Source organism: Mesoplodon mirus (genome assembly GCF_964341445.2).
Source record: "Mesoplodon mirus genome assembly, chromosome: 16".
Taxonomy (NCBI): Eukaryota; Metazoa; Chordata; class Mammalia; order Artiodactyla; family Ziphiidae; genus Mesoplodon; species Mesoplodon mirus.
Window position 1 is genome coordinate 10,301,355 of NC_138992.1, and position 27,615 is coordinate 10,328,969.

The window sequence follows — 27,615 nt, forward strand, 5'->3', positions numbered from 1 at the left end:
TTATATTTTTAAAGGTAAAGGCCAGTGGATTGCATCTGGGATATGAGAAGGAAAAATCAGGTGTGACTTGATGGGTTTCAGCCTGAACAACTCTAAGAATGTATTTGCCATTAACCCACTGAGATACGGAGGCACTGTAGAGAAAAGAGAATTGGGGCAGAATACCAGCGTTTGTTTTTAGCAAGTTAAGATTGAACACTAGGAGACATTGATCAGGCACTTTATATGTCTGCATTCAGGGTTGGATCTGGGCTGGGAATATCAGTTTGGGAGTTGTCAGCTAATAGAAATTACTTAAAGCCATAAGATTAGGTGAGATCCCATGAGAGTGAGCATCAGTGTAGAAGAATAAAGGCCCAAAGACTTGAGACCAGGGAGATGAAGAACCAGCAAAGACGATGATGGAGAGGAACAGCCATGAGGTGGCAAGAGTCAAGAGAGTGATATCCTGGAAGCCAAGTAGAGAAAGTGTTTTGAGGAAGGCATTATTATTACTTATGGCGCATTTACTCTATTGAGAAACTTCTGTATATTTTTTATCAACTCATCAGCACCACAGTCTTGTAAATACTGGTCTCCATCTCATAGATCAGAAAACCAAAGCTCAGAATGGGGAAATTTATTCACAGATATTGTATTGATACCTTTCACGTGCCAGCTAGGATAATAGCCATGGAAGTTAAAAAACTTAAGGTAGTAGTGAAACCAACCTTGAACTCTAGATCTGTCTGATCTACACCTGCACATTTCGCATCAAGAGATGATGTGTGAAAAAGCATTGTATGAATGCTGTTCCTCAGACCTGGGTCTTAGACAAAATTAAAGGAAATTAAGATTAATTGCAGAGAAAAAAACATGTTAGAACACATGGATTTTTCTTTTGCATTCCAAGGTTGATTTTTCTAAGGAGAATTTTCTCCTTGTTTCCTGACGATCATAGTTTCTTAATTGCTTGAAAATGTGATGATAATTTGACCCCTCAGCGTTTGGTGAGTCTGTGGATTAGTTGGGATATAAATGAACTCAATGCTCTGATAGAAAAAGTGGAAACCGCCTTTGATAGAGTGAGTGAGAGCACTCAGCGCACTGCCAACCACCTTGTAGACATGTTCAATAAAGAATTGATGGAGTTTCTTTGCTTTCCTTTTGAGAGTTTCTAGTGATCGATGTTCAGAGTAACTTGTCATTGTGGCAAATAGTAGCTCAGACTCCTTTTTCTTCTTCTTTTCAGATCATGTACAAAATGAAGAAAACTATGCACAAGTTCTTGATAAGTTTGGGAGTAATTTTTTAAGTCGAGACAACCCAGATCTTGGCACCGCTTTTGTCAAGTTTTCTACTCTTACAAAGGAACTGTCCACACTGCTGAAAAATCTGGTAAGCCATTTCATAAAAGATTTTATTTTTAATTACAGCCCGATCAAGGTATAGTAAGATCATAAAGAGAACAGTATAATAATCTTCTCCCCAACACTTGATCCTGAGGGCAAAAAATAAAAATAAGTCCTCGGTACAGAGTCACATTTAAGGAAAATGCCACTGAAATGCCTAGAATTTGTACCTCCGGCCCAGCTGATAGCAAGGTAGGTTTTTTGAATCTGAGAGAAACTTGTTAACCTGAACTCTCTTCCACATTCTCCCGTTGTTCTGCTTTTGTGTTTGTTTAGATAAGTTTTAGTAACTCTTGCATTTTAATTAGTTGAAAGAGTGATGATTTTTTTTGTTTCAAACATACATGTCACCCTTCACTTGTGTGAAGACCAGCATGCATTTTGGTCGCTGATTTACAAATAATTAACCTCTCCCAACTCCCCATATCCTTTTAACACCCTCCCAAGAAAAAAGATACTAAGATTTGGGGAATCTGTGGTTTCAGAAGTAGATGATGACAAGAAGAATCCCGAAAAATCTGAGACACTGGAGCTGCTGACCTAGGAGCAGACACAGATGGAGGTGTGGGGACCCATTGGGCAGGCAGTGTTGTCTGGGTGTCCCCAAATTGTGCCCACTACCCTCCCTCACCCTCACACTGCGTTCATGTCAAGAAAGGCTCGTTCTGTGTAGCACAGCTACCACACTTGTGTGTGAGTTAATTTAATCAAGTCTCTCTTCCCCTAAGTCCCAAGAGATAGGAGCAGTGGGAGGTTGAAAGATGCCAAAGGAAAAGTGTATCATACTTTTGTTGGCTCCTTCCTGAAAGAGAGGAGCTGTTTCCTCCTCTTCCTCTCGCCCATCTCAGCATTGCATCTTTGCCTCCTTTAAAGATCCAGAACTCAAGCTTAAGATATCTTGACCCTGAGTCAGTTACTCATATCAAATAGACGTCTGTGGTCTTACATGAGGCTCGTGTCACAAATCTACGTGGTACAAATGGCTATCTTCCAGATGTGAATACACCCTACTGGAAAATAAAGACTACCTTTCTATAGTAAATTAACCTGGTGATTTGACCAATCAGAATATTCTTTTTTTTCTTATCCCACTAGATAAATATATGTATGTGTCTGTCTCCCTGACAATTTAATTCTGTTTGATAGTTTATGCCACTGAATTAGTCTTACACAGTGACAACTAATCTTAAAGAAAATTAAGGCTGAAAATAGAAATATGTCTTCTTTTCAGAAATTTGAGAAAGGATGGTATTTAACTTAGGGCCTATGTATTCCTACACTTCGGGGTTTATTTGACAAACCCATGATATTTCTGTAAATCTTAGATTATGTGAATCTCTTCGATTCAGATGAGGCCTCCCATTTCTCCTTCCTCTGGGTACTGCCTGCCTTTTTGCGGGTGGCATTGCTCAAAGGTACTATGGTGGGAAGAAAAGAGGTGAAAGAAGATTCTGACAGTTCACTTCGGTAATAACTGGTAAACGGCTCCTAGTGAGGGAGGAGGTTCTGTTTCCCCTGAGATGGGCGTTTTCTCAGGAATATCTTGCTGACCTTTAGTTTCCAGGAGACCAAATGTATGTGGCTTAAGTCAACAGCCATCACTTCCACGTTTCCTGGGCCAGTCCATTTCCACACTTCCCTACCCTGTAGGTTCCTTCCGTGTGTAGGGATTCGTGTGCGGATTTCATGCCGTCCACACAGGTCAGTGGCCATTCAAGCATCAGTCATTGTCGTGTTTGCTTAGCTCTGTATGGAACTACAGAAACAACTATAGCTACAGAACTGATAACTACAGAAACAACTGGTAGTTATTGAACGCTCTGAGGAACCTGGCAATGTGCTTTGTGTGGATTTCTCATTTAACAATGTATAACAGCCCTATGGTGGTTTTACCTTTAATCAGGATGTGGAAACTGAGGCACACTGAGATGTCTGTGACTTGTTCAGGCGTGCTGTTAGTAAGGAGATGTGAACGCAGCATTCTGTTGCTGCATCCATTGTCTTTCCCAGCCCACTCTGCACTGCCTGGCACCTTGTGCTCTGGTTGTCTCATTTCCCTAAACATACCCCAAGCTGCAGGCCTCCTCCTTCCAGAAGTCTAAGAAAGAAATAAAAGAAATTGCTGGAAGATTTCATTCAGTTAATTTAAAAAAACAAAACAAAAACAAAACCATTTTCCCATTAGAGAAGGTGGTGGCAGGGAGTCCCCTGGTGGCCTAGTGGTTAGGATTCTGGGCTTTCACTGCCATGGCCTGGGTTCAGTCCCTGGTTGGGGACCTGAGACACCTACGCAAGCCGTGCAGCACGGCCAAAAAAAGAGAAGGTGGTGGCATTTCCAGTGAGGGAGCAGGTTAGAAGAATCAGTGTGTATTGTAGCTGGTTACTAAGGGAACACTCTTCTGATTGAATAAAGTCAGTCCCAGGAGTTGTACGACCCGACAACAGCCAGCCGCTTGCTGCTTCCCTTTTCATGTTTTGCCAGGAAAGGGAAGAGCAAACCAGGAAGATTGATGGGGTCACGCCCCAGAGCAGAGGGCGGAGAGGAGGCCAATCCCCTCGGGGAGGGAGGGGTTTCTGAGTCAGTTGCAAGCACATTCAGGCCCCAGATGAGTTTGGGGGAGCACCCCCCTGGGAAGCTGTTTTTCTCAGGAGATTCTGGAAAATCCTATTCTCTTTGGCTAGTGAAGGCTGGAAACATTAAGCAGTAATGGATACAGTTGAATTTTAGAAAGTAAGATTTTAAAAAAGGTACCTTGGTGTATTTTAGACTTCCTAAATTGTATCCTCAGTTCAACCGGCAAATATCCAAATGCCTGTTGTGTTGAGGTCTATGGTCAATCCTGAAACATGTCATTTTCTAATGAAGATATTGCTCACGCTGGGTATTTTAGTAGTTTATATTAAAATATGATTTATTTTTATGGAGGAAAGGAAAGGTCAATTTGGGGGTCAGGTCTAGCGCTCTCCTTTTGACTGACTCTAGGTAGGGAAAACTTTTATTAGTTGTGTTACTTTTAAGCAATCAGTATTATAAGTATATTGTGTTTGGGAGTTTCTGAAGGGTTGGTCCTGAAAAACGTCAATGTACTAAGTGCCGGTGACTCTTTCGGTCACCATTTAGATGTTTGTTTTTCTAAGCTTTCAGTGAGCGTGAAAGGTATGATGATCAAGTGAGAGGTTCCATGCGAACTCCCAGGAGCTGCCCAGATGTTGGTGCTAACTTCGCATGGACTGAGGCTGGCTTTTTATTAGCCAGCTTCTAACCTCTTGCATCTCTGAGCTTTTTTTTTTTTTTTTTTTTGGTTGCGCTGGGTCTTAGTTGTGGCAGGCGGGCTCCTTAGTTGCGGCACGCGTGTGGGATCTACTTCCCTGATGAGGGATTGAACACGGGCCCCCTGCATTGGGAGCGCGGAGTCTTACCCACTGCGCCACCAGGAAAGTCCCTAACCTGTAACTAATAGACATCTGAGGACTGCAAAGAGGGTCATGCACTGAGCCAGGTTTAAAGAAACTTGCTTTTCTTACCGCCCATGCCCTCCACGTACTAGAAAATAGTTTTTATAAGAAGGTCATAATACAGGATGGGAGAGTTGGTGCATTGTAAGTGGTGGGAGGAATATAGGTTTTGGTCGCTATCAGACCTGGACTCCCAACTCCCAGCTCCCAGCTTTCTAGCCTAAGGCAAATCACTTAACTTCTCTAATGCTAGTTTCCTTATCCGTAAAAAGAAATTGTAGTATCTGTTTCTTGGTAGTGGTGGGACTTGATCGAGATCCTGGAAGTAAATCACCAAGCACAATACCTGACCTATGGAATTTGCTTAACAAATACAAGCTTTTATTATTACTTACATCTTCTTGCTTGATCTTTATGGCAGCCCGCCGTGTAATGGCAGGTATGGATAGTCATATCCCATTTTGCAAATAAGTGCATCAAATCTTCAAAAAATAATATGCCTGGGAAGTAGTGGAATTAGGGCTTGAGCTCAAGTTCCCTGACTATGGATCATGCTCACGTGGATTCATCAGTGCTGTGTCCACAAATTATAGAAGTCATGATGTTGCCTCTATAGACTGTGGGTGCTAACGGCCCATCTGACATGGTGACTGGAACCTGTACCAGTAGTCATCCAACTCCTGTTTCTCTTTAGCTTGCAGAGTACTATCTCCTCTACTTTTTCCTTTTGGTTTCCCTCATTAGTGAATTACATATATTATATTGGAAGAGTGTTAGCCAGTAGTTCTCAAACCTGGGTGTTAGGACCCCAATCTTAAAAATGTTTGAGAACACCAAAGAGTTTGTGTTTATATGGACTATTTCTATCCATGTTTACTATCTTAGAAATTAAAACTGAGGAATTTTTTAATGTATTAATTCATCTTGTTGCAATATGTTGTTTTACTTGAAGTAGACAAAAAATTACAGTCTCATACAGGTCTATATATTGGGAAGAGAGAAAGGTACTTTAAGAGCCTTTTCATGTAATTATCAATAATTTTCTTTGATACTATGTCAAAACGTGATGGTGGTTCCTTAAAAGTTAGTAGCAGTAGGAATCTGAAACCATATAAATTAACTTTTAAGGATTTGGAAACTGTCAAGCTCACGGTGACAGAGGTTTTCCAGAATTTTAACTTTTCTCTGAAAGCTCCAGTTTTATCATTAGCAACAAATACTGTCACTTGTTCACCTTGTAGTGACGAGTAATTTATTTTCAAGAAAATGTTTGCCAAATGCCCAGGTCTCAGTACCACAGTTGTCAGTCACTCTTTCAAGGAGAAAAGTGGTGTTCCAGGGGAAAACTAACAAAACCAGCCAGTCCAACTTGCAACTTGCAAAACTGCGTACACGTGCTTTCTCAAGATAGCCATCGTAGTTTGGTATATGCCTTGGAAGTTCTTTACTTCCCATGCATCGTACTTCATCAAAGAGAATATTACAAAGATATACTCAAGGGTTGATAGGTAACAAAATCGGTCATGTCTGCTGTTTCATGGTGGACACTCTTAAATGAAAATAGCCTTTTAGTTTCTTCCTGCAAGAGTGTGACCATGAGGAAGAGAGTGGCTGCAGTTTGTGGCAATACCTTGCACCACACTCAGAAGTGTCAAGACGGTGAACAGGTCAGGTAGGACTTCTTAGTATTATTATGAAAATACTTTCGACCTTGGGGACTTGAGAACCACTGGCATCAGAAATCAAAGGCTTTGTTTTGTCCTTTGACATAAGGACTGAGTGACATAGGGTTAACTTCGCCTAACTTATAAGCATGAATTTCCTCCCCGGAAGAATGGGGGAAAAGTACCTCCCTTCCTACCGTGTTGCTTATGTGAGAATCAGATCCTACGACCCATGTGAGAAACATTGTAAACTGCACGTTCCTTGAGTCACGCACAGTGGATTGTTACCATATCAGTAAGCTACATTAATATTAATACTACTGTGGCATTAATGGCCACTGCAGGGACTTTATGTAGTTTTTTCTGATTATAAAATGAAACACCTGCCTAGTTGGGAAATTTTAGAATTCAAAGAGAAGATTGCAGGTTCTCTTTTATATCCTTCTTACCCTGAGAGAGCCTTCATTGATACCTCGGGTTTGTCTTTCTGGTCCTCTTTTTCTGCACTTTTTCCCTCACATAGATGAAATCACATGTCCTAAGCAACTTTGTGTTTCTGTGGATTTCACTTAGTGTCAGCATTAGAGCATATGCACTTTTCCTGGTTGGGGCAAAGCTATTCACTAGAAGTTCGAGAAAATGTGACTTTCCAAAGAACCCCCTCTGGTAGAGCCCTCATCCCTGGCAGTTCAGCCTCGTCCCTTCCCTGTTGTGAGAGCCAGTGCTGAGATATCTGCTTGCTGTCAGCACCTGGGAATCTAGGTACTGGGGCAGAAATAGGATCGGGGACTTGCCTGTCCAGTGGGAACTACCCAAGTACCTACAGGAAGGTCTTTTGTTTCTTTCTTTCGTGTTCTTTCTACCACTGTGGGCTTCTGACGTCTCAAAGTAAAAACAAGAAGTTCCATAAAACAGTGACTTTTAACAGGATAACTTTGCCATTTATGTATTTTTCTGATTTAAGTCTAAATCATCCAAAATTACAGAGATAGAGAACAGGGGTTGGAGGCAGGAGCAAGGATGTTAACTATAAAGGAAGAACCCAAGGGAGTTCCTTTGTGTTGACGGAACAGTTCTCTGTCTTGACTGTGGTGTAGCTGTACCATATCTATACATGTGGTAAAATGTCATAGAAATATACACAGAGATGTACCAAAAAATAAGTGCATGCAAAAACTGGTGAAATTCAAGTAAGGCCTGGAGCCTGGTTGATCATCTTGTGCCAGTGTTGATTTCTGGGTTTTGATAATGTGGTTTATAGCACACGTAACATATTACTCTTGAGAGAAGTGGGTTGATGGGTACAAGGAACCTCTCTGTGCTATTTCTGCAACTTTTTGTGTCTATAATTTTTTTAAAAATAATAAGGTTAATAAAAAAAATTATCAGATTCTAGTCAGGGAGAGAAAGTTGGGAAAAGTCTTTAATAATATAGCTATTGTGGGGGAAAGTCTTTAATAATATAGCTATTGTTATATAACAGTTTCAGAATATAACAAATGCACAGACCAAAAACCAAACTCTCACCTCTACTATTCCTTTAGACCACTTCCTACTTCCTTTTAACCGTTGCAGGTTTTCTAAACCAGTCTTTCTCTGTCTTTTGAATTCTTACCTCTAGTTAAAGACCTCTGTGTGGTCACTATTCTCAAAAGGTGATTAGCTGTTTCCTCCCAGAAGTGAATCCGTTCATCATGTTTGAATATGTCTGGGGAATGCTGCCTTTTAGTGGTGAGAGGCCAGAGAAATGTGGACGTGATCTATTTTGCTGATGTTTTTAATATGTTTCTGGCGAGGTTTTAAGCGTGTGGGCTTTTCTGTGAAGTATCTTTTGTAGGTTTAGTTCATAATCTGCTTAGTAGATAGTAGCATTTAAAAAAATTATTAGAAATATTTCTTTAGTTGATGTACCAGTCTCTCTGGACTCGTCCTTCCTCCAGTTCAAAGATGCCTTCTTTAATCAGTCAGCTCCAGACACAATAAATGATTTGTTGTTGCTGGAGCATCGGCTGTTTCTTGCTTCCGTGCCATTATACATCTGGTTCCTTCTACTTACAAATGCCCTTTAGTTAATGTATTAATGATTAAGCCTTCCTTGTAAGAAAAAAAAAAAAGAAGAAGAAAAACAGGATGATCTTGAATTTTGGCTGTTTCTACATATTTTTATTTTTCATTTGATTAAATATATAGTACCAAAATTATGTTCAGTCTTTTTTTTCTTTTTCTTTTTTGTTAACTATTACAAGGAAAGCAGTAAAGTCATTACTTGCTAAACAGTGCTGGGTCTGCTCTACACCCCAGTGTCAGGCCATCCTCCTGTGATCCTGACGCAGAAGTTAGGGGGTCAGCAGAGCATTGCATCCATTTAATTATCAAACCACAAAAATGGGACGGGAAAGGAGTAGATTGAAATAGATTCTCAGTGGGCAGAGGAAAACCGTTTAAACCATACCCTAAGAGCCTCAGTGTAGCAGCAGTTTTAGAAATAATATGTAAAAGCTCTTTTGAAATAGTAGGTGCCCAGGAGGATTCCAGTCCAGCCAGGACTCTCTGTGCCTCTGCTTCCTTCTCTTCCCTAGGCCTTTGGACAATTCTGTAGCTTGCATAAGAGCCTGCACCTCCTTTAGCAGTTAGAGGGCAGATATTGCTTCAGAGCTGTTGCAGCAAAGCCGAGATTTCTCCAGCTGCGTAGCATTTCCTGTTTGCAGTCTCTGACTGCAGGGTATTGTGGTTTGAGTTAAGGATTTTTTTTTAATTTTTAATTTTTCTTCTTTTTTTCCCCTTCAAATGAGAATGGTTAGAAATGTGCAGATTGGATCAAGGTTTGTTGCAAACAGATGATTTCTCAAGTTCTTCTTTGAAACATGGAAAAGTGCTGAAAGCCTGGGTCTCCTCAGTAGTAAATTGGCCCTTGGTGCTCTGGATTATATAATACATTTTTAAAACCTCATCATTTTGCAAAATGGTAATCCGTAATTGGAAGGTTTAACCTGATCTGCCAGCCATCCCCTTATGTCCTGACATGCTTCATTGCCAATTAGTATTGTAGGACATTTCATGAAATGAGATCTGTCCATATGAATGGGAGGATGGGTAAGAAGGAGGAGGTTTTCTTTTTCCTTTCTATTATAAAAGTTGTATGTGTTGGGCTTCCCGGGTGGCACAGTGGTTGGGGGTCCGCCTGCCGATGCAGGGGACACGGGTTCCTGCCCCGGTCTGGGAAGATCCCACATGCCGCGGAGCGGCTGGGCCCGTGAGCCGTGGCCGCTGGGCCTGCGCGTCCGGAGCCTGTGCTCCACAACGGAAAAGGCCACAACAGTGAGAGGCCCGCGTACTGCAAAAAAACAAACAAACAAAAAAGTTGTATGTGTTTACTATAAAAATTTCAGAAATTTTAAATAAGAAAATAAAGATCATTACATAATTCTAACTTCTGTGAATACTAATATTATAGTTTGTCTTTTGAAACAGTTTCATGGATTTATGCACAGAGATACTGATGATTTATACACTAACACACACACACATTGTGTGTGTGTGTGTGTGTGTGTGTGTGTGTGTGTGTGTAACATCCAACTCTACAGTCTCTTATCCAGAACCCTTGGGGTTAGATGTTTTACAAAATTCAGAATTTTATAGATTCCAGAAGGTTGACAGGGTGCATATGCCATATATTATGCAATGCCCCCTAGTGACTTCTCAGGTGAATAGTTACATGAAGTGGGATAAGTGAGGAGTCCCACCCAATTCAAGTCCAAGCTAACCACCAAGTGAATTCAGGTCAGGTCAGGTTTTGCTACCAAATCAGTTTTGTTTTTTTAAACAAGCTTGTGTTATACATATATTTTGCAGACTTGTTTTTATTTATTTATTTTAACATCTTTATTGGAGTATAATTGCTTTACAATGGTGTGTTAGTTTCTGCTTTATAACAAAGTGAATCAGCTATACATATACATATGTCCCCATGTCTCTTCCCTCTTGCGTCTCCCTCCCTCCCACCCTCCCTGTCCCACCCCTCTAGGTGGTCACAAAGCACCGAGCTGATCTCCCTGTGCTATGCGGCTGCTTCCCACTAGCTGTCTGTTTTACATTTGGTAGTGTACATATGCATGACTTAGTTATTTTATAACTGGTAGTTTGTGTCTTTAACCCCCTTCACCCATTTTGCCCACCCCCTATCCACAAGCTCTGGCAACCACCAATATCTTCTCTGTATCTATGAGTTTGCTGGTTTTAATTTTTTTAGATTCCACATATAAGTGGGATCATATGGTATTTGTCTTTCTCTGTCTGACTTATCTCACTTAGCATAATGCCTTCAAGGTCTACCCATGTTGTTGCAAATGGCAAGATTTCCTTTTTTGTGTGTGCTGAATAATATTCCATTGTCTATCTATCTACCACATTTTCTTTATCCATTGATCCGCTGATGGACACTTAGGTTGCTTCCATGTCTTGGCTATTGTGTATAATTCTGCAATGAACATGGGCGTGCGTGTATCTTTTCCAGTTAGTGGGGGGTTTTTTGTTTTGTTTTTTAACATTTCTATTGGAGTATAATTGCTTTACATGCAGACTTGTTTTTTTTTTTTTTTTTTTTTTTTTTTTTTTTGCATTACGAGGGCCTCTCACTGTTGTGGCCTCTCCCGTTGCGGAGCACAGGCTCCGGACACGCAGGCTCAGCGGCCATGGCTCACGGGCCCAGCCGCTCCGTGGCATGTGGGATCTTCCCAAACCGGGGCAAGAACCCGTGTCCCCTGCATCGGCAGGCGGACTCTCAACCACTGCGCCACCAGGGAAGCCCCAGACTTGTTTTTAAAGCTTGTTAGCTCTCCATGACCATACAAATAAAATTGCAAAATCACTTTAACAGGCTACATAGTATTTCACTGTATAACTAAACCATAATTCCCTGTATAGGATTTGAATTGTACATTCATTAGTACAGGTGTATGTACCTTGTCTTAAATACATTCAATATACAGAAATCCTGGTATCCCCAGGCCAAATTTTAACATGTTTTGTTTTTCCTTTCCTTTTTTTTCTTCTTTTAAGGATTTACATTAAAAGGGTTTTAAATAGGAAGTTCAAATAATGCATTTGAAATAGGATTGATTTTCATCTTGTGAGTTTTACTTGCAGTGAATAACACTTTTCATTTAAAATGTGTGTGATTGTGGTTATGTGGCTGTCAGGTGTTAACTCCACTTGAAACAGACTCACAGAACAGCATTTTGATGCTTGAAAGACTTAACGTTTTTAGAGCTGTGGATCTGTGAGAGAAGACGGGAGGAAAAGGAGGAAAAGAAGAAAGAGGAAAGGGGGAGAAAGAAATTAGCGCTTGTTGGAGGAGGGAGTCTCACTAGCCAGAGGAGAGGACTAAGTGTGGATGAGGGAGTCTCTGGTTGGTGCTGGCTGCTTTAGGATGCCCCTAACAGTTGCTTATCAGTATCTCTTTTAAACAAAAATGGAGCTGATCTTACCCTCAGAGGCTTCAGGCAGGTAAAGTTTCCGTAATTTTTCTGGTTAACGTCTTCTATACAAATAGTAATGACAACGAGTGTTTTGTGGTGTGCCTGCTACATGCCGGCGCTGTTTTAATCACTTTGCATGTTGTATTAGCTAGGATAGGCGAGGATGTGCTGCAGTAATAAATTAACCCCCGCGTCTCCACGGCTTAACATAGTAAAGGTTTATTTCCTCCTCCTGTCCCGTGTTACTACTGCTCTGCAGTAACAGCGATTCAGAGACCAAGGGAGAGGGAGGCTCCTCTGTCTCAGCAAGGTTTCCTGTGCAGAGGACGAGACAAACTGTAGAATCGGATGAAAACGTGTCGCAGCTTTCCCTGATAGATTAGTTCTTTGGTTTAAACTGTGTTCCTGGCCACACTTGCAGGGGCCCAGGAGGTGGAAGGGAACAAATGGAGTATTTGGTGAGCAGTACTGTTTCTGCCTTATCTATATATAGCCTCCTTCACTGCTCACATCAGCCCTACCAGGTAGCAGCCATAATTATCCCTGTTCAGCAGCTGAGAAAATAAAGTCGCAGAGCGCTCAGTGGATACTGGAGCCAGCATGCAAACCCAGGCAGTTCACTCCACAGTCCATGCTTTCAAGCAGTGCCCTGGACTGCCTGCCTCTCAAAGGGTATGGACCTCCTTTTATGGATATAACATAAAGTTTACTTTTAACTTATTTAAGTAAAAAGTATTGATTTAAAGAACGGCAAGTGGGACTTCCCTGGTGGTGCAGTGGTTAAGAATCCGTCTGTCAGTGCAGGGGACATGGGTTCGATAACCTGGTCTGGGAAGATCCCACATGCCACAGGGCAGCTAAGCCCGTGCGCCACAGCTACTGAGCCCACGAGCCACAACTACTAGAGGAGCCACCACGATGAGAAGCCCTTGCACCGCGATGAAGAGTAGCCCCCGCTCGCTGCAACTAGAGAAAGCCTGCACGCAGCAACGAAGACCCAATGCAGCCATATATAGATAGGTAGGTAGATAGATAGATAGATAGATAGAAGTCCATAAATATATTTTTAAAACTTAAAAGAAAAATAAAGAACTGCAAGCAAAACAGTAGCACGGATATTGTAAGAGTAAGGCAAGCACTGTTTTGAGATAATCAACAGCCCAGAAACCTCCAGAGCTCCTTCTCCAGGCCCACATCTGGAGGTACTTTGTGAAAAGCAAATGCAGGTGTTTTCCTTGGCTCAGAGAATTCTGCCAAACTCAGCCTCGCTCTCACTCCTTTGCCCCTTTCCACTCTTGATTTCCTGTTGCCATCCCAGGCAAGGCCTCTTCTCTGGATTCTGCCTTTCCACCTACCTGCTTCACATTACATGCCGTGTCTTGAACTGGTTTGGATTCCTCTGCAGAACGTTGCCTCTGATCTCTCCTCACCTCCACTTTCTGTAGCCCTCAGACAAGGCCACTCCCTCCAGCCTAGACTCATGGCCAGAGGTACTGCAGCCCAGCCAGCCTTCTCCTGGGCTGATTGATGTCAGCCAGTGCCAGAGAGCACGGATGAGTGAGGGAGTGTGGCTGGGTTTCAGGCTCCACGTGTACCTGCCAGGTGGGTGCTTTGAGCCATGTGTACCCTGTGCACCTGTGGTCAGTGGCCAGGCTGCACCCGGTGCGTCTGCTCCCTCTTGCCTGGGAGCGGGCACATCAGAGTGTGAAACACCTTTCCCTAAGTTTTCCTTGAAACACAAATCCCATGCCTTGTTCTTTGACAAGAGTTCTGGATTGAGAAGCACTATGTAATACCCTTGGGGATTTACGGTGCACATTTGTATATTGAAGGCTTAGAGACATCCTGCAATGAAAGAGACCTGTCCAATTCAATGTTTTCCTAACTTAACCACAGACTTTCCTGTTGTATAAGAAACATTAACTTCCCATGAACCCACTTGGAGAAATGCTCATTTAGATGTTTTGCTGGATCAGGGGATCCATTTCATCTGTTGTATTTATTTGTTTTAATTTTCTTTTCCATTTCACATCAACTCTTCTAGGGTTTCATTTCATCTGTTGTATTTATTTGTTTTAATTTTCTTTTCCATTTCACATCAACTCTTCTAGAATTTATTTCTTACTTACATTTCAGTGTATGATTTCTGAGTATATTAAGCCTCTTTATTTATACTTTACCTCTCTGTTTTAGATGATACCCCTGCCTGTGGTACCTTCAGGTTTAAACCTGAAGAAACGGCCTACTGATGCCATCTGGAACTAGTAGCTTACTATATCTTCCACTAAAAGTGAATGGCCCTTTTATTGACTTATTGCCCAGCCGTGTTAAGAAATTGGAAGTTCAGAGAGCTGGTGGACATAGCATGACTTTGAAGTCAGTTACAACTGAGTTCAGGTCTCTGTTCTACTATTTCCCAAGCTAGGTCACCAGAGGCAGATTCATTCATTCACTCCCTCCCTCATTTATTCATCCAGAAAGCAAGGATACCGAGAAAGCCTTCCCAGAAGAGAGACCCTTGACCTGAACCACAAATAATTAATAGATATTTTGTGAAACTGCTCTCTTGGGCTTGGAGAGGCTCTTTTCTTTAAATAGAAACATTACACAACATCAAGCATTGGTTGATACACCTGATATTTAGAGAGTGAGGTGAAATCAATATTTCAGTATTTGTAAAAAGAAAGAAAAGAAAAGACTTTCTAAAACTGTGGCCTTGACTCAGCCAGGATTTACTAAGTGTCTGCTCTGTTCCAGGCTCTGTGCTAAGCTTGCCTGTCACCTTCTGTTTAAGAGATTGCTTATACAGAGTATTCTAATAGTTTACACTAAGGCGCTACTTCGTTCTGTAGGGAAAGATGGACGTGGGTATAGGACCAGATTTTTTAAATGTCCTGCTTTTTCTTTCCCTCAAGTAGAGAAAACTTTGATTTGGTTATCCTAGTGGCATCACAGGCTTAGTATGTAAGAAGATTCTTTTCTGCAGCAGTGGCCTTGAAATACATCAGCTGATGGCCAATATCACAGCCACCAGTTAGATAAATTCTTTGAATTCTAAAATACTCAGCAAGGATCAAGTGAAGTGAGTTTTAAAACATATGAAATATGGGGCTTCCCTGGTGGCGCAGTGGTTGAGAGTCCGCCTGCTGATGCAGGGGACACGGGTTCATGCCCTGGTCCGGGAGGATCCCACATGCCGTGGAGCGGCTGGGCCCGTGAGCCATGGCCGCTGAGCCTGCGCTCCGCAATGGGAGAGGCCACAACAGTGAGAGGCCCGCATACTGCAAAAAAAAAAACAACAAAAAAAACCAACATATGAAATATGGACCAAGCAGACAGAGTAGGGCAGCAGGCAAAGGGAGCAGCAGATGCCTGTTTTCTTTTCTTATCAGTTAAATGAAGACAGTAGATGTCTACTGTGAGGCATTATGATGTTCTCCCAGTACATGGTGAGCCCAGTGTGCTTGTACATGTTTATTTTGTTAGATTTTTAAACTGTGTTAATAAGGTTCTTCCTAAGTAAAAGTTTTTTGTTGTAAAACACGTACCATAACGTGTGATAAAGATGTTCAGTAAAGGCAAGGAAAATGTGATTTGATGTCACTTTCATTATGGTTTTGTTCTGGTTTAAACATAGCAGATTATAGATTACATGCATGGGAATGAAATTAAAGGTCTGAAAGTTGATCATGAACTGATTAATCATTTCAAGCACAATAAAGAAACCCTTAGGGTCGGGCTGACTCTTTTAAACCAAGGCGTATGTAGGCATTTTCCTTTTGCTTCCTCATTTATCTTGGTCTTATAAATCTTAGCTCCCCCCACCCCATTCTTATAATTATCCTCAGATGAAATCAGGTGCTGCACATAATGCAAAGGAAAATCATGCTTTCATTTTCACTCTGGATGTATGAGATGATGTTACATCTAACCCATCATTTACTTAAATGGAATTAGACAAAACATAATTGCATTACTTTATGTTAAGGAATTCTCATATTCCCTGACAATCCTGCACACACCCAGTTTTCTCTGTAAAACTTCCAGTAAAACTGCACTTTCCCCTTAAATTCAGTCTTGCCCATTCCCGATCCCTTTAGCATAAAGTGGGAACTTGGTTCCCCCTTTTCTTAGGTCTTTCCCGGATCTCCCAGAGCAGTCACTCACCTCTGTTCTTTCTTTTTTTTTTTTTTTTTTTCCGTACGCGGGCCTCTCACTGTTGTGGCCTCTCCCGTTGCGGAGCACAGGCTCCGGACGCGCAGGCTCAGCGGCCATGGCTCACGGGCCCAGCCGCTCCGCGGCATACGGGATCCTCCCAGACCGGGGCACGAACCCGTGTCCCCTGCATCGGCAGGCGGACTCTCAACCACTGCGCCACCAGGGAGGCCCCTGTTCTTTCTTCATAGGAATGATGCCTTAGACCTTAGGCAAGTGATTTCCACTTCCTGACTGTAGGTCTTTCTTCTCTGACGAAACTTTGGTTTGTCTTCTCCTCTGAACAGCTAAGGCTGCGGGGCCCAAACTTGACCTTGCATCCATCTTCCTTAGAAAGCTTGTTTAAACAGAGGTGGTTGCATCCCATCCGTAGAGTCTGATTAATGAGATTTGAGATTTTGTTTCAAAGAAGTTTCCGCCTGGTCTGACACTGTTGCTCTGAGGACCACACTAGTCAGGGCTGTCACTCTGGGCAGACAGCTCGAGTTCCCTGGTGTCATAGAGAAACTTTTTTCATCCACATTCACTGCCTAATTAATTATTTTTACTTTTATACACACCATCTGCTTTTTATCTTATAATAATAAATAACTTGAATGAGAAATAAGCTGCTGGTTGATTATATCGCCCTCTTGTGTTTTTGTGTCATATTTCTTTTTAATGACTTTCTGGAGACTTCCCTGCTGGCACAGTGGTTAAGAATCTGCCTACCAACGCAGGGCACACGGATTCGAGCCCTGTTCCGGGAAGATCCCACATGCCGCAGAGCAACTAAGCCTGTGTGCCACAACTACTGAAGCCTGTGCTCTGCAACAAGAGAAGCCACCACAATGAGAAGCCTGTGCATCTCAATGAAGAGTAGCCCCTGCTTGCCGCAACTAGAGAAAGCCTGCATGCAGCAAGAAAGACCCAACACAGGCAAAAATAAATTAATTATTTTCTGAATGTAAATTAATTAATGTAAATTAATTATTTTCTGAAAATAACTTTCTGAATGTAAAAATAATACCAGTTCATTGTTAAAACTTAGAAAATACAAGGACAAAAGACAAAAATAAAAATCACCAATCACCGAGAGTAGAAATAGCTGTGTGTGGATTGTTTCAAGATGGCGCAGTAGAAGGACGTGCTCTCACTCCCTCTTGTGAGAGCACCGGAATCACAACTAACTGCTGAACAATCATCGACAGGAAGACACTGGAACTCACCAAAAAAGATACCCCACGTCCAGAGACAAAGCAGAAGCCACAATGAGATGGTAGGAGGGGCACAATCAATAAAATCAAGTCCCATAACTGCTAGGTGGGTGACTCACAGACTGGAGAATGCTTATGCCACAGAAGTCCACCCACTGGAGTGAAGGTTCTGAGCCCCACATCAGGCTTCCCAACCTGGGGTTCCGGCAACGGGAGGAGGAATTCCTAGAGAATCAGACTTTGGAGGCTAGCAGGATTTGATTGCAGGACTTTGACAGGACTGGGGGAAACAGAGACTCCACTCTTGGAGGGCACACACAAAGTAGTGTGCGCATCGGGACCCAGGGGAAGGAGCAGTGACCCCATAGGTGACTGAACCAGACCTACCTGCTGGTGTTGGAGGGTCTCCTGCAGAGGCAGGGGGCGGTTGTGGCTCACTGTAAGGAAAAGGACACTGGCAGCAGAAGTTCTGGGAAGTACTCCTTGGCATGAGCCCTCCCGGAGTCTGCCATTAGCCCCACCAAAGAGCCGGGGTAGGCTCCAGTGTTGAGTTGCCTCAGGCCAAACAACCAACAGGGAGGGAACCAAGCCCCACCCATCAGCAGACAAGCAAATTAAAGTTTTACTGAGCTCTGCCCACCAGAGCAACAGCCAGCTCTACCCACCACCAGTCCCTCCCATCAGGAAACTTGCACAAGCCTCTTAGATAGCCTCATCCACCAGAGGGCAGACAGCAGAAGCAAGAACTACAATCCTGCAGCCTGTGGAACAAAAACCACATTCACAGAAAGATAGACAAGATGAAAAGGCAGAGGGTTATGTACCAGATGAAGAAACAAGATAAAACCCCAGAAAAACAACTAAATGAAATGGAGATAGGCAATCTTCCAGAAAAAGAATTCAGTATAATGATAGTGAAGATGATCCAGGACCTCGGAAAAAGAATGGAGGCAAAGATCAAGAAGATGCAAGAGATGTTTAACAAAGACCTAGAAGAATTAAAGAACAAACAGAGATGAATAATACAATAACTGAAATGAAAACTACACTAGAAGGAATCAATAGAAGAATAACTGAGGCAGAAGAACGGACAAGTGACCTGGAAGACAGAATGGTGGAATTCACTGCTGCGGAACAGAATAAAGAAAAAAGAATGAAAAGAAATGAAGACAGCCTAAGAGACCTCTGGGACAACATTAAATGCAACAACATTTGCATTATAGGGGTCCCAGAGGAGAAGAGAGAGAGAAAGGACCTGAGAAAATATTTGAAGAGATTACAGTCGAAAACTTCCCTAACATGGGAAAGGAAATAGCCACCCAAGTCCAGGAAGCACAGAGAGTCCCATACAGGATAAACCCAAGGAGAAACACGCCGAGACACATAGTAATCAAACTGGCAAAAGTTAAAGACAAAGAAAAATTACTGAAAGCAGCAAGAGAAAAATGACAAATAACATACAAGGGAACTCCCATAAGGTTAACAGCTGATTTCTCAGCAGAAACTCTACAAGCCAGAAGGAGTGGCATGATATACTTAAAGTGATGAAAGGGGAAGAACCTACAACCAAGATTACTCTACCCAGCACAGATCTCATTCAGATTTGATGGAGAAATCAGCAGCTTTACAGACAAGCAAAAGCTAAGAGAATTCAGCACCACCAAACCAGCTCTACAACAAATGCTAAACGAACTTCTCTAAGTGGGAAACACAAGAGAAGAAAAGGACCTACAAAAACAAACCCAAAACAATAAAGAAAATGGTAATAGGAACATACATATTGATAATTACCTTAAACATGAATGGATTAAATGCTCCAACCAAAAGACACAGGCTCTCTGAATGGATACAAAAACAAGGCCCATATATATGCTATCTACAAGAGACCCACTTCAGACCTAGGGACACATACAGACTGAAAGTGAGGGGATGGAAAAAGATATTCCATGCAAATGGAAATTAAAGGAAAGCTGGAGTAGCAGTATTCATATCAGATAAAGTAGACTTTAAAATAAAGAACGTTAGAAGAGACAAGGAAGGACACTACATAATGATTAAAGGATCAATCCAAGAAGAAGATATAACAATTATAAATATATATGCACCCAACATAGGAGCACCTCAGTACATAAGGCAACTGCTAACAGCTATAAAAGAGGAAATTGACAGTAACACAGTAGTAGTGGGGGACCTTAACACCTCACTTACACCAATGGACAGATCATCCAAACAGAAAATTAATAAGGAAACACAAGCTTTAAATGACACAATAGACCAAATAGATTTAACTGATGTTTATAGGACATTCCATCCAAAACCAGCAGATTACACTTTCTTCTCAAGTGCGCACGAACATTCTCCAGGATAGATCACATCTTGGGTCACAAATCAAGCCTCAGTAAATTTAAGAAAATTGAAATCATATCAAGCATCTTTTCTCACCACAATGCTATGAGATTAGAAATCAATTACAGGGGGAAAAATGTAAAAAGCACAAACACATGGAGGCCAAACAATACGTTACTGAATAACCAAGAGGTCCCTGAAGAAATCAAAGAGGAAATCAAAAAATACCCAGAGACAAATGACAATGAAAACACGATGATCCAAAACCTATGGGATGCAGCAAAAGCAGTTCTAAGAGGGAAGTCTAGAGCAATACAGTCCTACCTGAAGAAACAACAAACATCTCAAATAAACAACCTAACCTTACACCTAAAGGAACTAGAGAAAGAAGAACAAACAAAACCCAAAGTTAGTAGAAGGAAAGAAATCATAAAGATCAGAGCAGAAATAAATGAAACAGAAACAGAGAAGACAGTAGCAAAGATCCATAAAACTAAAAGCTGGTTCTTTGAGAAGATAAACAAAATTGATAAACCATTAGCCAGACTCATCAAGAAAAAGAGGGAGAGGGCTTCCCTGGTGGTGCAGTGGTTGAGAGTCCACCTGCCGATGCAGGGGACATGGGTTCGTGCCCCGGTCTGGGAGGATACCACATGCCGCGGAGTGGCTGGGCCCGTGAGCCATGGCCGCTGAGCCTGTGCGTCCGGAGCCTGTGCTCCGCAACGGGAGAGGCCACAAGAGTGAGAGGCCCGCGCACCGCAAAAAAAAAAAAGAAAAAAAGAAAAAAAAAAAGAGAGGGAGAGGACTCAAATAAATAAAATTAGAAATGAAAAAGGAGAAGTTACAGCAGACACCACAGAAATACAAAGCATCCTAAGAGACTACTACAAGCAACTCTATGCCAATAAAATGGACAACCTGGAAGAAATGGACGAATTCTTAGAAAGGTATATCCTTCCAAGACTGAACCAGGAAGAAACAGAAAATATGAACAGACAAATCACAAGTAATGAAATTGAAACTGTGATTAAAAATCTTCCAACAAACAAAAGTCCAGGCCCAGATAGCTTCACAGGTAAATTCTGTCAAACATTTAGATAAGAGCTAACACCCATCCTTCTCAAACTTCCAAAAAATTGCAGAGGAAGGAACACTCCCAAACTCATTCTATGAGGCCACCATCACCCTGATACCAAAACCACACAAAGATACTACAAAAAAAGATTACAGACCAATATCACTGATGAATATAGATGCAAAAATCCTCAACAAAATACTAGCAAACAGAATCCAACAACACATTAAAAGGATCATACACCATGATCAAGTGGGATTTATCCCAGGGATGCAAGGATTCTTCAGTATATGCAAATCAATGAATGTGATACACCGTATTAACAAATTGAAGAAGAAAAACCATATGATCATCTCAATAGATGCAGAAAAATCTTTTGACAAAATTCAACACCCATTTATGATTAAAAACTCTCCGGAAAGTAGGCATGGAGGGAATCTACCTCAACATAATAAAGGCCATATATACAATGGAATATTACTGAGCCATAAAAAGGAACGGAATTGAGTCATTTCTAGAGATGTGGATGGATCTAGAGACTGTCATACAGAGTGAAGTAAGTCAGAAAGAGACAAACAAATATCTTATATTAACGCATATATGTGGAACCTAGAAAAATGGTACAGATGAATCAGTTTGCAAGGCAGAAATAGAGACACAGATGTAGAGAACAAACATATGGACACCAAGGGGGGAAAGTGGTTGGGGGGGTGGTGGTGGGATGAATTGGGAGATTGAGACTGACGTGTATACACTGATGTGTATAAAATGGATGACTAATAAGGACCTGCTGTATAAAAAAATTAAATTCAAAAAAAATAATCACCAGTCACCTTGCAATCTGTTATTAAGGGGTTGGGATCTATCTATCTATCTATCTTCTAACCTTTTTTTCTATTTATACATACATATTGTTTTCCTGTGTGTAATTTTTGTTATATAATATTTAAACAATACTGGGTTCGTACTGTAGCTCTATTTTGTAACCCAATTTTTCATTTATTTATATAGTTTGAAAATGTTTTCCTGTTTAGTAAAATATTGTAGCCTGAGAACCTTTGTTTCACTGGACGCGTACGGCCCCCTAAAGCAGAGCTGCCCGGGCTGGAGCGGGGTCAGGAGCCTGGAGCCTCTCCCCCATTACCAGCTGCAGCCCCCTCATAGAGGGGCCTGCAGAATCCAGAGGCGCTACCCATAACATCATTCTCACTCCTGTGTAGAAAGCTCACCATTTGCACCATAATTTATGTACCCGCTCTCCTATTTTGACTATTTCCATTGTTCCTATTTTTTCACTGTTTAGAATAATTGTTGAAAGCATCTCTGATATCTCTGCACATGCTGTGATGAGCTTGAATCCCGTTTATAATATTTTCACTTCCCTTCCTTCCCTATTGTTTGAGTCAGTCAGGAAATGCGGAGAAACTGCCAGCAGCCTGAGGCCCCCTGGTAGTCCTGTCAGTTCTTGCTCGGGTCAGATCCTGAAGCTCATTTTCTTGAGAGATTGCAGACCTTTTCAAGAGGTTGTTGTATTGCGCCAGAAGTTTTATAGTGGATATCATGCAGTGTACAAGAAAGTTTAGAGCGTTGATAGGAATTATGAATTCACCCTTCTGACTCTTCAGCATTACTGCAGAATTGTTTGTTATCGTTTTGTTACTTGGTTGGGGAGGGGACCAGGGCTGTCCTTCAGCTCGTGAGGCAGTTGAAGCATCTACTGTAGCTGTTACGCCCACTTGGTCTGGATTTTTTTCCTACTGTGTTCAGCTGTATCTCAGTAGCTCATTTTAAACTATAGGAGGATTGTAACTGGGAGCTATTTTAGAGACCTCCTGGGTCTCTCACTTTGTCAGTGGCAGAAGCGAGAAGTGATGGACCTGAACTTACACAGCCAGCTGGAGGCAGGTCAAGTCCAGAGCACCCTTTCTCCCCCAGCTGTCAGACAGCCTCGCAGCTGCTTGAAGGAGGGTATCCTTGGTCTGTCACCCAACGATATCCCATCCCTCTCCTAAGTCCACCCCCCCCACCTCCCCGCCCTCCCATTCTGATGCTGAGCACACCAGGAAGACCAGAACTGGTTCAGATGCTGTTATCATGTCTGAGTCTCAGAACAGCTTGCCTGCTTTGGAGGGGAACTCATTTCTTCATCCATTTACTCAGTCAGCAAGCATTTTACTCAGTGTATATCGTGTCTATACCGCGCTAGGGGGTTGATTAACACAGTGGTAGACAAAACAGTCCCAGCCCCTCCCTCAAGAAGCTTTGCTCCCGACAGCACAGAAACAAGTGACTCTAAAATGCAGTCTCTTGGGCTTCCCTGGTGGCGCAGTGGTTGAGAGTCCGCCTGCCGATGCAGGGGACACGGGTTCGTGCCCCGGTCCGGGAAGATCCCACATGCCGCAGAGCAACTAAGCCCATGCGCCACAACTACTGAGCCTGCACTCTAGAGCCCACGAGCCACAACTATTGAGACCACGTGCCGCAACTACTGAAGCCCGCGCACCTAGAGCCCCTGCTCTGCAACAAGAGAAGCCACCGCAATGAGAAGCCCGCGCAATGCAAAAAGAGTAGCCCCCACTCTCCGCAACTAGAGAAAGCCTGCATGCAGCAATGAAGACCCAACACAGCCATAAATAAATAAATAAATAAATTAAAAATAAAATAAAATGCAGACTCTTGAAAGTGAGCCTGTTCTGCCTGGTTGAGAGTAATGGGAGATTAGGGAGAAGTGATCAGTCTAGAGCTAGAACTGTCAAGACCTCACTGAGGAAGTGGCATGGAGACTGGAAGGCGCTTTGCCAGTAGCCAGAGGACGAGTGGTCCAGACGGAGAGCACAGCATGTGCCAGGAAGAGAGAACCTGATGGGTTGAGAAGCCGAGGAGGCCTGGCGTGGTTGAAGGGCAGTGGGAATGGGTGGAGGGGCTCAAGACAGGTTGTGCTGGGGTTAGACCTACACTGGGGGGTCGGATTTGAATCCAGTTCGATGGGAAGTGGTTGATGTGTTTTAAGCAGGAGAGTGATCTGATCTGATAAATCACTTGAAGACATCAGTCTAACAGCATGACACAGCACATGAGGCTGGCCTTTGGAGTTAGTAAGAACCTTAATTAGTAACCTGACCATCTGCCTTCCTTACTGTTTGACCTTGGGCAAGTCGCTTAACCTCTCTGAGCCTGTTTCCTCATTAATTGGGTGAGACTAAGACCCATCTTACAGAGTTGTTTCAAGCAATAACTTTAGATAACATATGTTAAACACAGTACTATCATTTTAATAATTTATTTCAGACTGCCTGGGTTGGAACATGGTGTCATGGGATGCACTATCGTACAGTTTATAGAATGAGGCAGGCAAACAGCTACGAAACTTCCAGTGGAGAGAGTGGTGCGATGCGAAGGACCTTTGGGAATCAACCCCCTCCACCTCCCCAGCCTCAAAAGACCTATTTCAGTATCTGAAATGCTATCATTATGTTTTTTCCACCAGTACTGCTGAGCCTTTCAAGTGTAAAGAATTCTAAGAAAATAAACCGAGTCACACTTTATTAAGAGTCTGTGTTGTACATGCATTGCAGGCCGTATCTGTATGTCACACAGCCCCCTGGCAGCATGTGGAGTGGCCTTGAATGACTTGCCCAAACACAGCCTACTGAGTGCATGCCACCTGCTTGACCATGTGGGCACGGGGCACTCTGGCATCTGTGAAGGGTACACTTACAGAGCCCTTAACCGTGTATGAGGTGCTATCATTAACTCTCATCCTTCCACTTCTGAGCAGTATTCTTTGTTTCCCCTTGATGCATATGCAGCCAAATAAAATAAAGCTTAGCTTAATAGGTCAGTAATAGCTTATAATAACTGTTCATTCATATATATAGTATACTGTAGTTTTCAAAGCATTCCGATATCTGTAAGAAGATGGTGCTGTAAGCAGTTCATTGCCTTTAGTGTCGGACCTGGTTTGTGCTTTGACGCCTCCAATTCATAGTGTGTTTGAACACACCTTGCAGGGTTATCGGGAGCAGCCAATGAAGCGGGCAACCCTGTGTGTCTGCAGTGAAGTGGGAGCTCCGGTGGTGTCAGGCCCTGGTCCCCTCACATCAGTGTGGGCTAGTTGAGGAAGGTGCCAGGACACCCATTTTTAAATCAGGAAGCCAAGTCAGCAAGTCAGACGGTTCTCCCAAAGTCACAGGCTGGGAGTGATGTGTGGCCTCATGCCTCTGGGCTCCCACCAAAAACTCTTTTCTCCAGATCTTAATGCCCTGGAAGAGGGCCTGATGACAAGGCACCAGTGTAAAATAGCTTCGAGGTGGTGAGTAACGGTCTAGGGCATGAAGGAGTTAACGCACCAGACAGAATACCTAATTTATACCAGGGAATCTCAGCAGAATTTCTGGGAGCTGGCTCATTACTTTAATTGGATTTTCCAAAGTGTTGAGCAAGTCAGCAGGTTCGCATTAGCCTTACTTTCAGAGGAACTGTTTCCCTCTGTAGAGGGGAAGGAGAGACAGGGGGAAGCAGTGGGCAGTGGAGAGAGGGTGTCAGCACTAATGCAGGATGACAAAGCAAGCAGGTTACGTCCTTGTTAATTGAGACAGTCGCGTGTGCACGTAGGTGTTAAGGGCGGGCGTGTATGGGGGTACCGTCTGCAGAGCTGCGCTGCTTTCTCCTGCTCTCACACAGCGAAGAACAGCGGCGGTGCTGAGTCACTGCCCCCCGAGGCCCACACAGGCCAGCCAGAAACTGCCCTGCAGCGTGACGACCCACACTGCTTCTTGGCTCCTGTGTTGGGATCTGGTCAGTTAGTGAACAAGGCAGATGAGCTACCTCCCCTTAAGGAACATACCTTCTAGAAAAGAAAGGTGATAAATCAGTAAACAGGTAACGAGACCCTTTCATTTTGTAGCAAAGCTATATAGGGGTAAAGAAAAAATAAAGGCATAGATGTGTGTGTGTTTATATACACAGGAAAATTGTTCCTGAAGTCATTTCCAATGGCTGGAATTACAGGGCCAGTTTATATAATGTCTGGTAGTGTTTAAGCAGTTGTAAGGAATAAATGGTTATTTTTATCAAAGCCAATATTAATTACAGTTTATTTGCTTAAACAAGTCATTTTTGCATCGTTATGCAGAACGGTAGACCTCAGCCACCTCTTGTCTGGTTTATCCCAAATTTTTTGGTGGGCTTGATGTATATACTCCTAGGGGAAATCCACCCCCCCCTTTTCTTAATATTTATTTATTTGGCTGTGTCGGGCCTTAGTTGCGGCATGCGGGATCTAGTTCTAGTGACCAGGGATCGAACCCAGGTCCCCTGCATTGGGAGCGTGGAGTCTTAGCCACTGGACCACCAGGGAAGTCCCAGGGAAATTTCGCTTTTGTGAGGAAGGAGACGAACAGCAGTTTGTTTGGAAAGTAGTGTCTTTACCCAACTACACATCATTCCTGAAATGGTCTTTAGTGTGTTGTGTGCTTAATAAAATGGAAAAGATATACTTCTTAAAACATGCCCTCTAACCTTGTGTAATCTTGAATCACATAAAGAACTTACGTTAATTTAACTTTATTGATAAAGGAAATGGACTGAGAGTAAAGTAATCAATAGGACTTCGGTAAAGTAAATGGGAAATAATTATATAATAGAATTGAAAGGCTTCTTTTAAAAATCTGAGGATTCTGAAGGTGATACGGGAAGTCTGTCCACTAATATTATTATTGTGTTATGTTGGCTGCATTGCCCATGGGATGCTTTTGTTACACATCCGTTTGCAATGAACAGTTTGCTCAGGTCATGAAAAGGATTCCTGAAAGAACCGGAAAATTAAAAACAAACAAACAAACAGGAAAATGATAGAATCCTACACCTGTGAAGCCTTGTGACCCATCCCTGTCACAGAGCAACACCTTAAAACATCTGAGAGAGTAGGTGTTCTTCTTAGTTGGGGTGGCCAAGGAAGGGACATTTAGTTTTGCCCAAATATGTCCTAAAAGTTTCCTCCTCTTGAGATTGCTCTGTTCTCTCTGACTTCTTTCAGTATCTTTATAATAACAGACAGTTACTATTCACTTAACACAATCTCCTTTGCTAGTTTTTATAAATTAACCTACCTTTTCACCAGGAAATAAGTTAGGAGGAGTCTGTAAGTTTAAATTTTTTTTTCCTATGGCCTTTTCATAGGATCATCACTGGGAAGATTCTGAATTCATAATACATGGTTATTTTGCCTTCTTGGTTTCTTATCAGCCCCCAAGAGTATGTGTGTGGATAACCACAGAGAAATTCTTAATTCTTGGGGTTTTCCATCAATGCAACTGCAGTCCACACGCCTGCCCGGTGCCTGACCATGATGACTGGGCCGAAAGGTGATGCCGTGTGTTCATTGTGTGGTCAGTACGTGGTTTTTGAGGGACTTTTCCTTCCCAATAACCCCCACATTGAGTACAGACCACAGACTTTCACAATTATTTTATTGTTACTTTGTAACACAGCCTTCAGGCCAAGTTGGCAATGATGTTTATGTATCTTTTGTTTTTTCCTGCTTCATTTCCCCAAGGATGAGAGACATTGGGGAAAGCCTTGATTTAGGACTAATAGTTAAAAATGATTTATGATCACTGTCTCTTCATGTTTTGTTTTAGAATTTTTACTTTTTTTGAATACACAATGTAGTACATGTTACCCCTCTGAAATGCAGAAGATACACAGTACAAGGGCTCCTCTCCCACCCTGTGTCCTTGCCCTACCCCGTGTCCATCCCTGGCGGGGACCAGTATCAGCAGTTTAGTCTGTATC

General features: G+C 42.5%; 1 protein-coding gene across 5 annotated transcripts in view; it reads left to right on the plus strand.

Moving 5' to 3' along the window:
* Window positions 1–27,615, plus strand: part of ASAP1 (ArfGAP with SH3 domain, ankyrin repeat and PH domain 1) — a 353,145-nt gene that overhangs the window by 226,390 nt on the left and 99,140 nt on the right. For all 5 annotated transcript variants that reach the window (XM_082601310.1, XM_082601307.1, XM_082601309.1 and 2 more), the window contains one exon: window positions 1,232–1,377. In XM_082601310.1, the coding sequence (XP_082457436.1) occupies window positions 1,232–1,377 (146 nt within the window). The remainder of the gene's footprint in view (window positions 1–1,231; window positions 1,378–27,615) is intronic.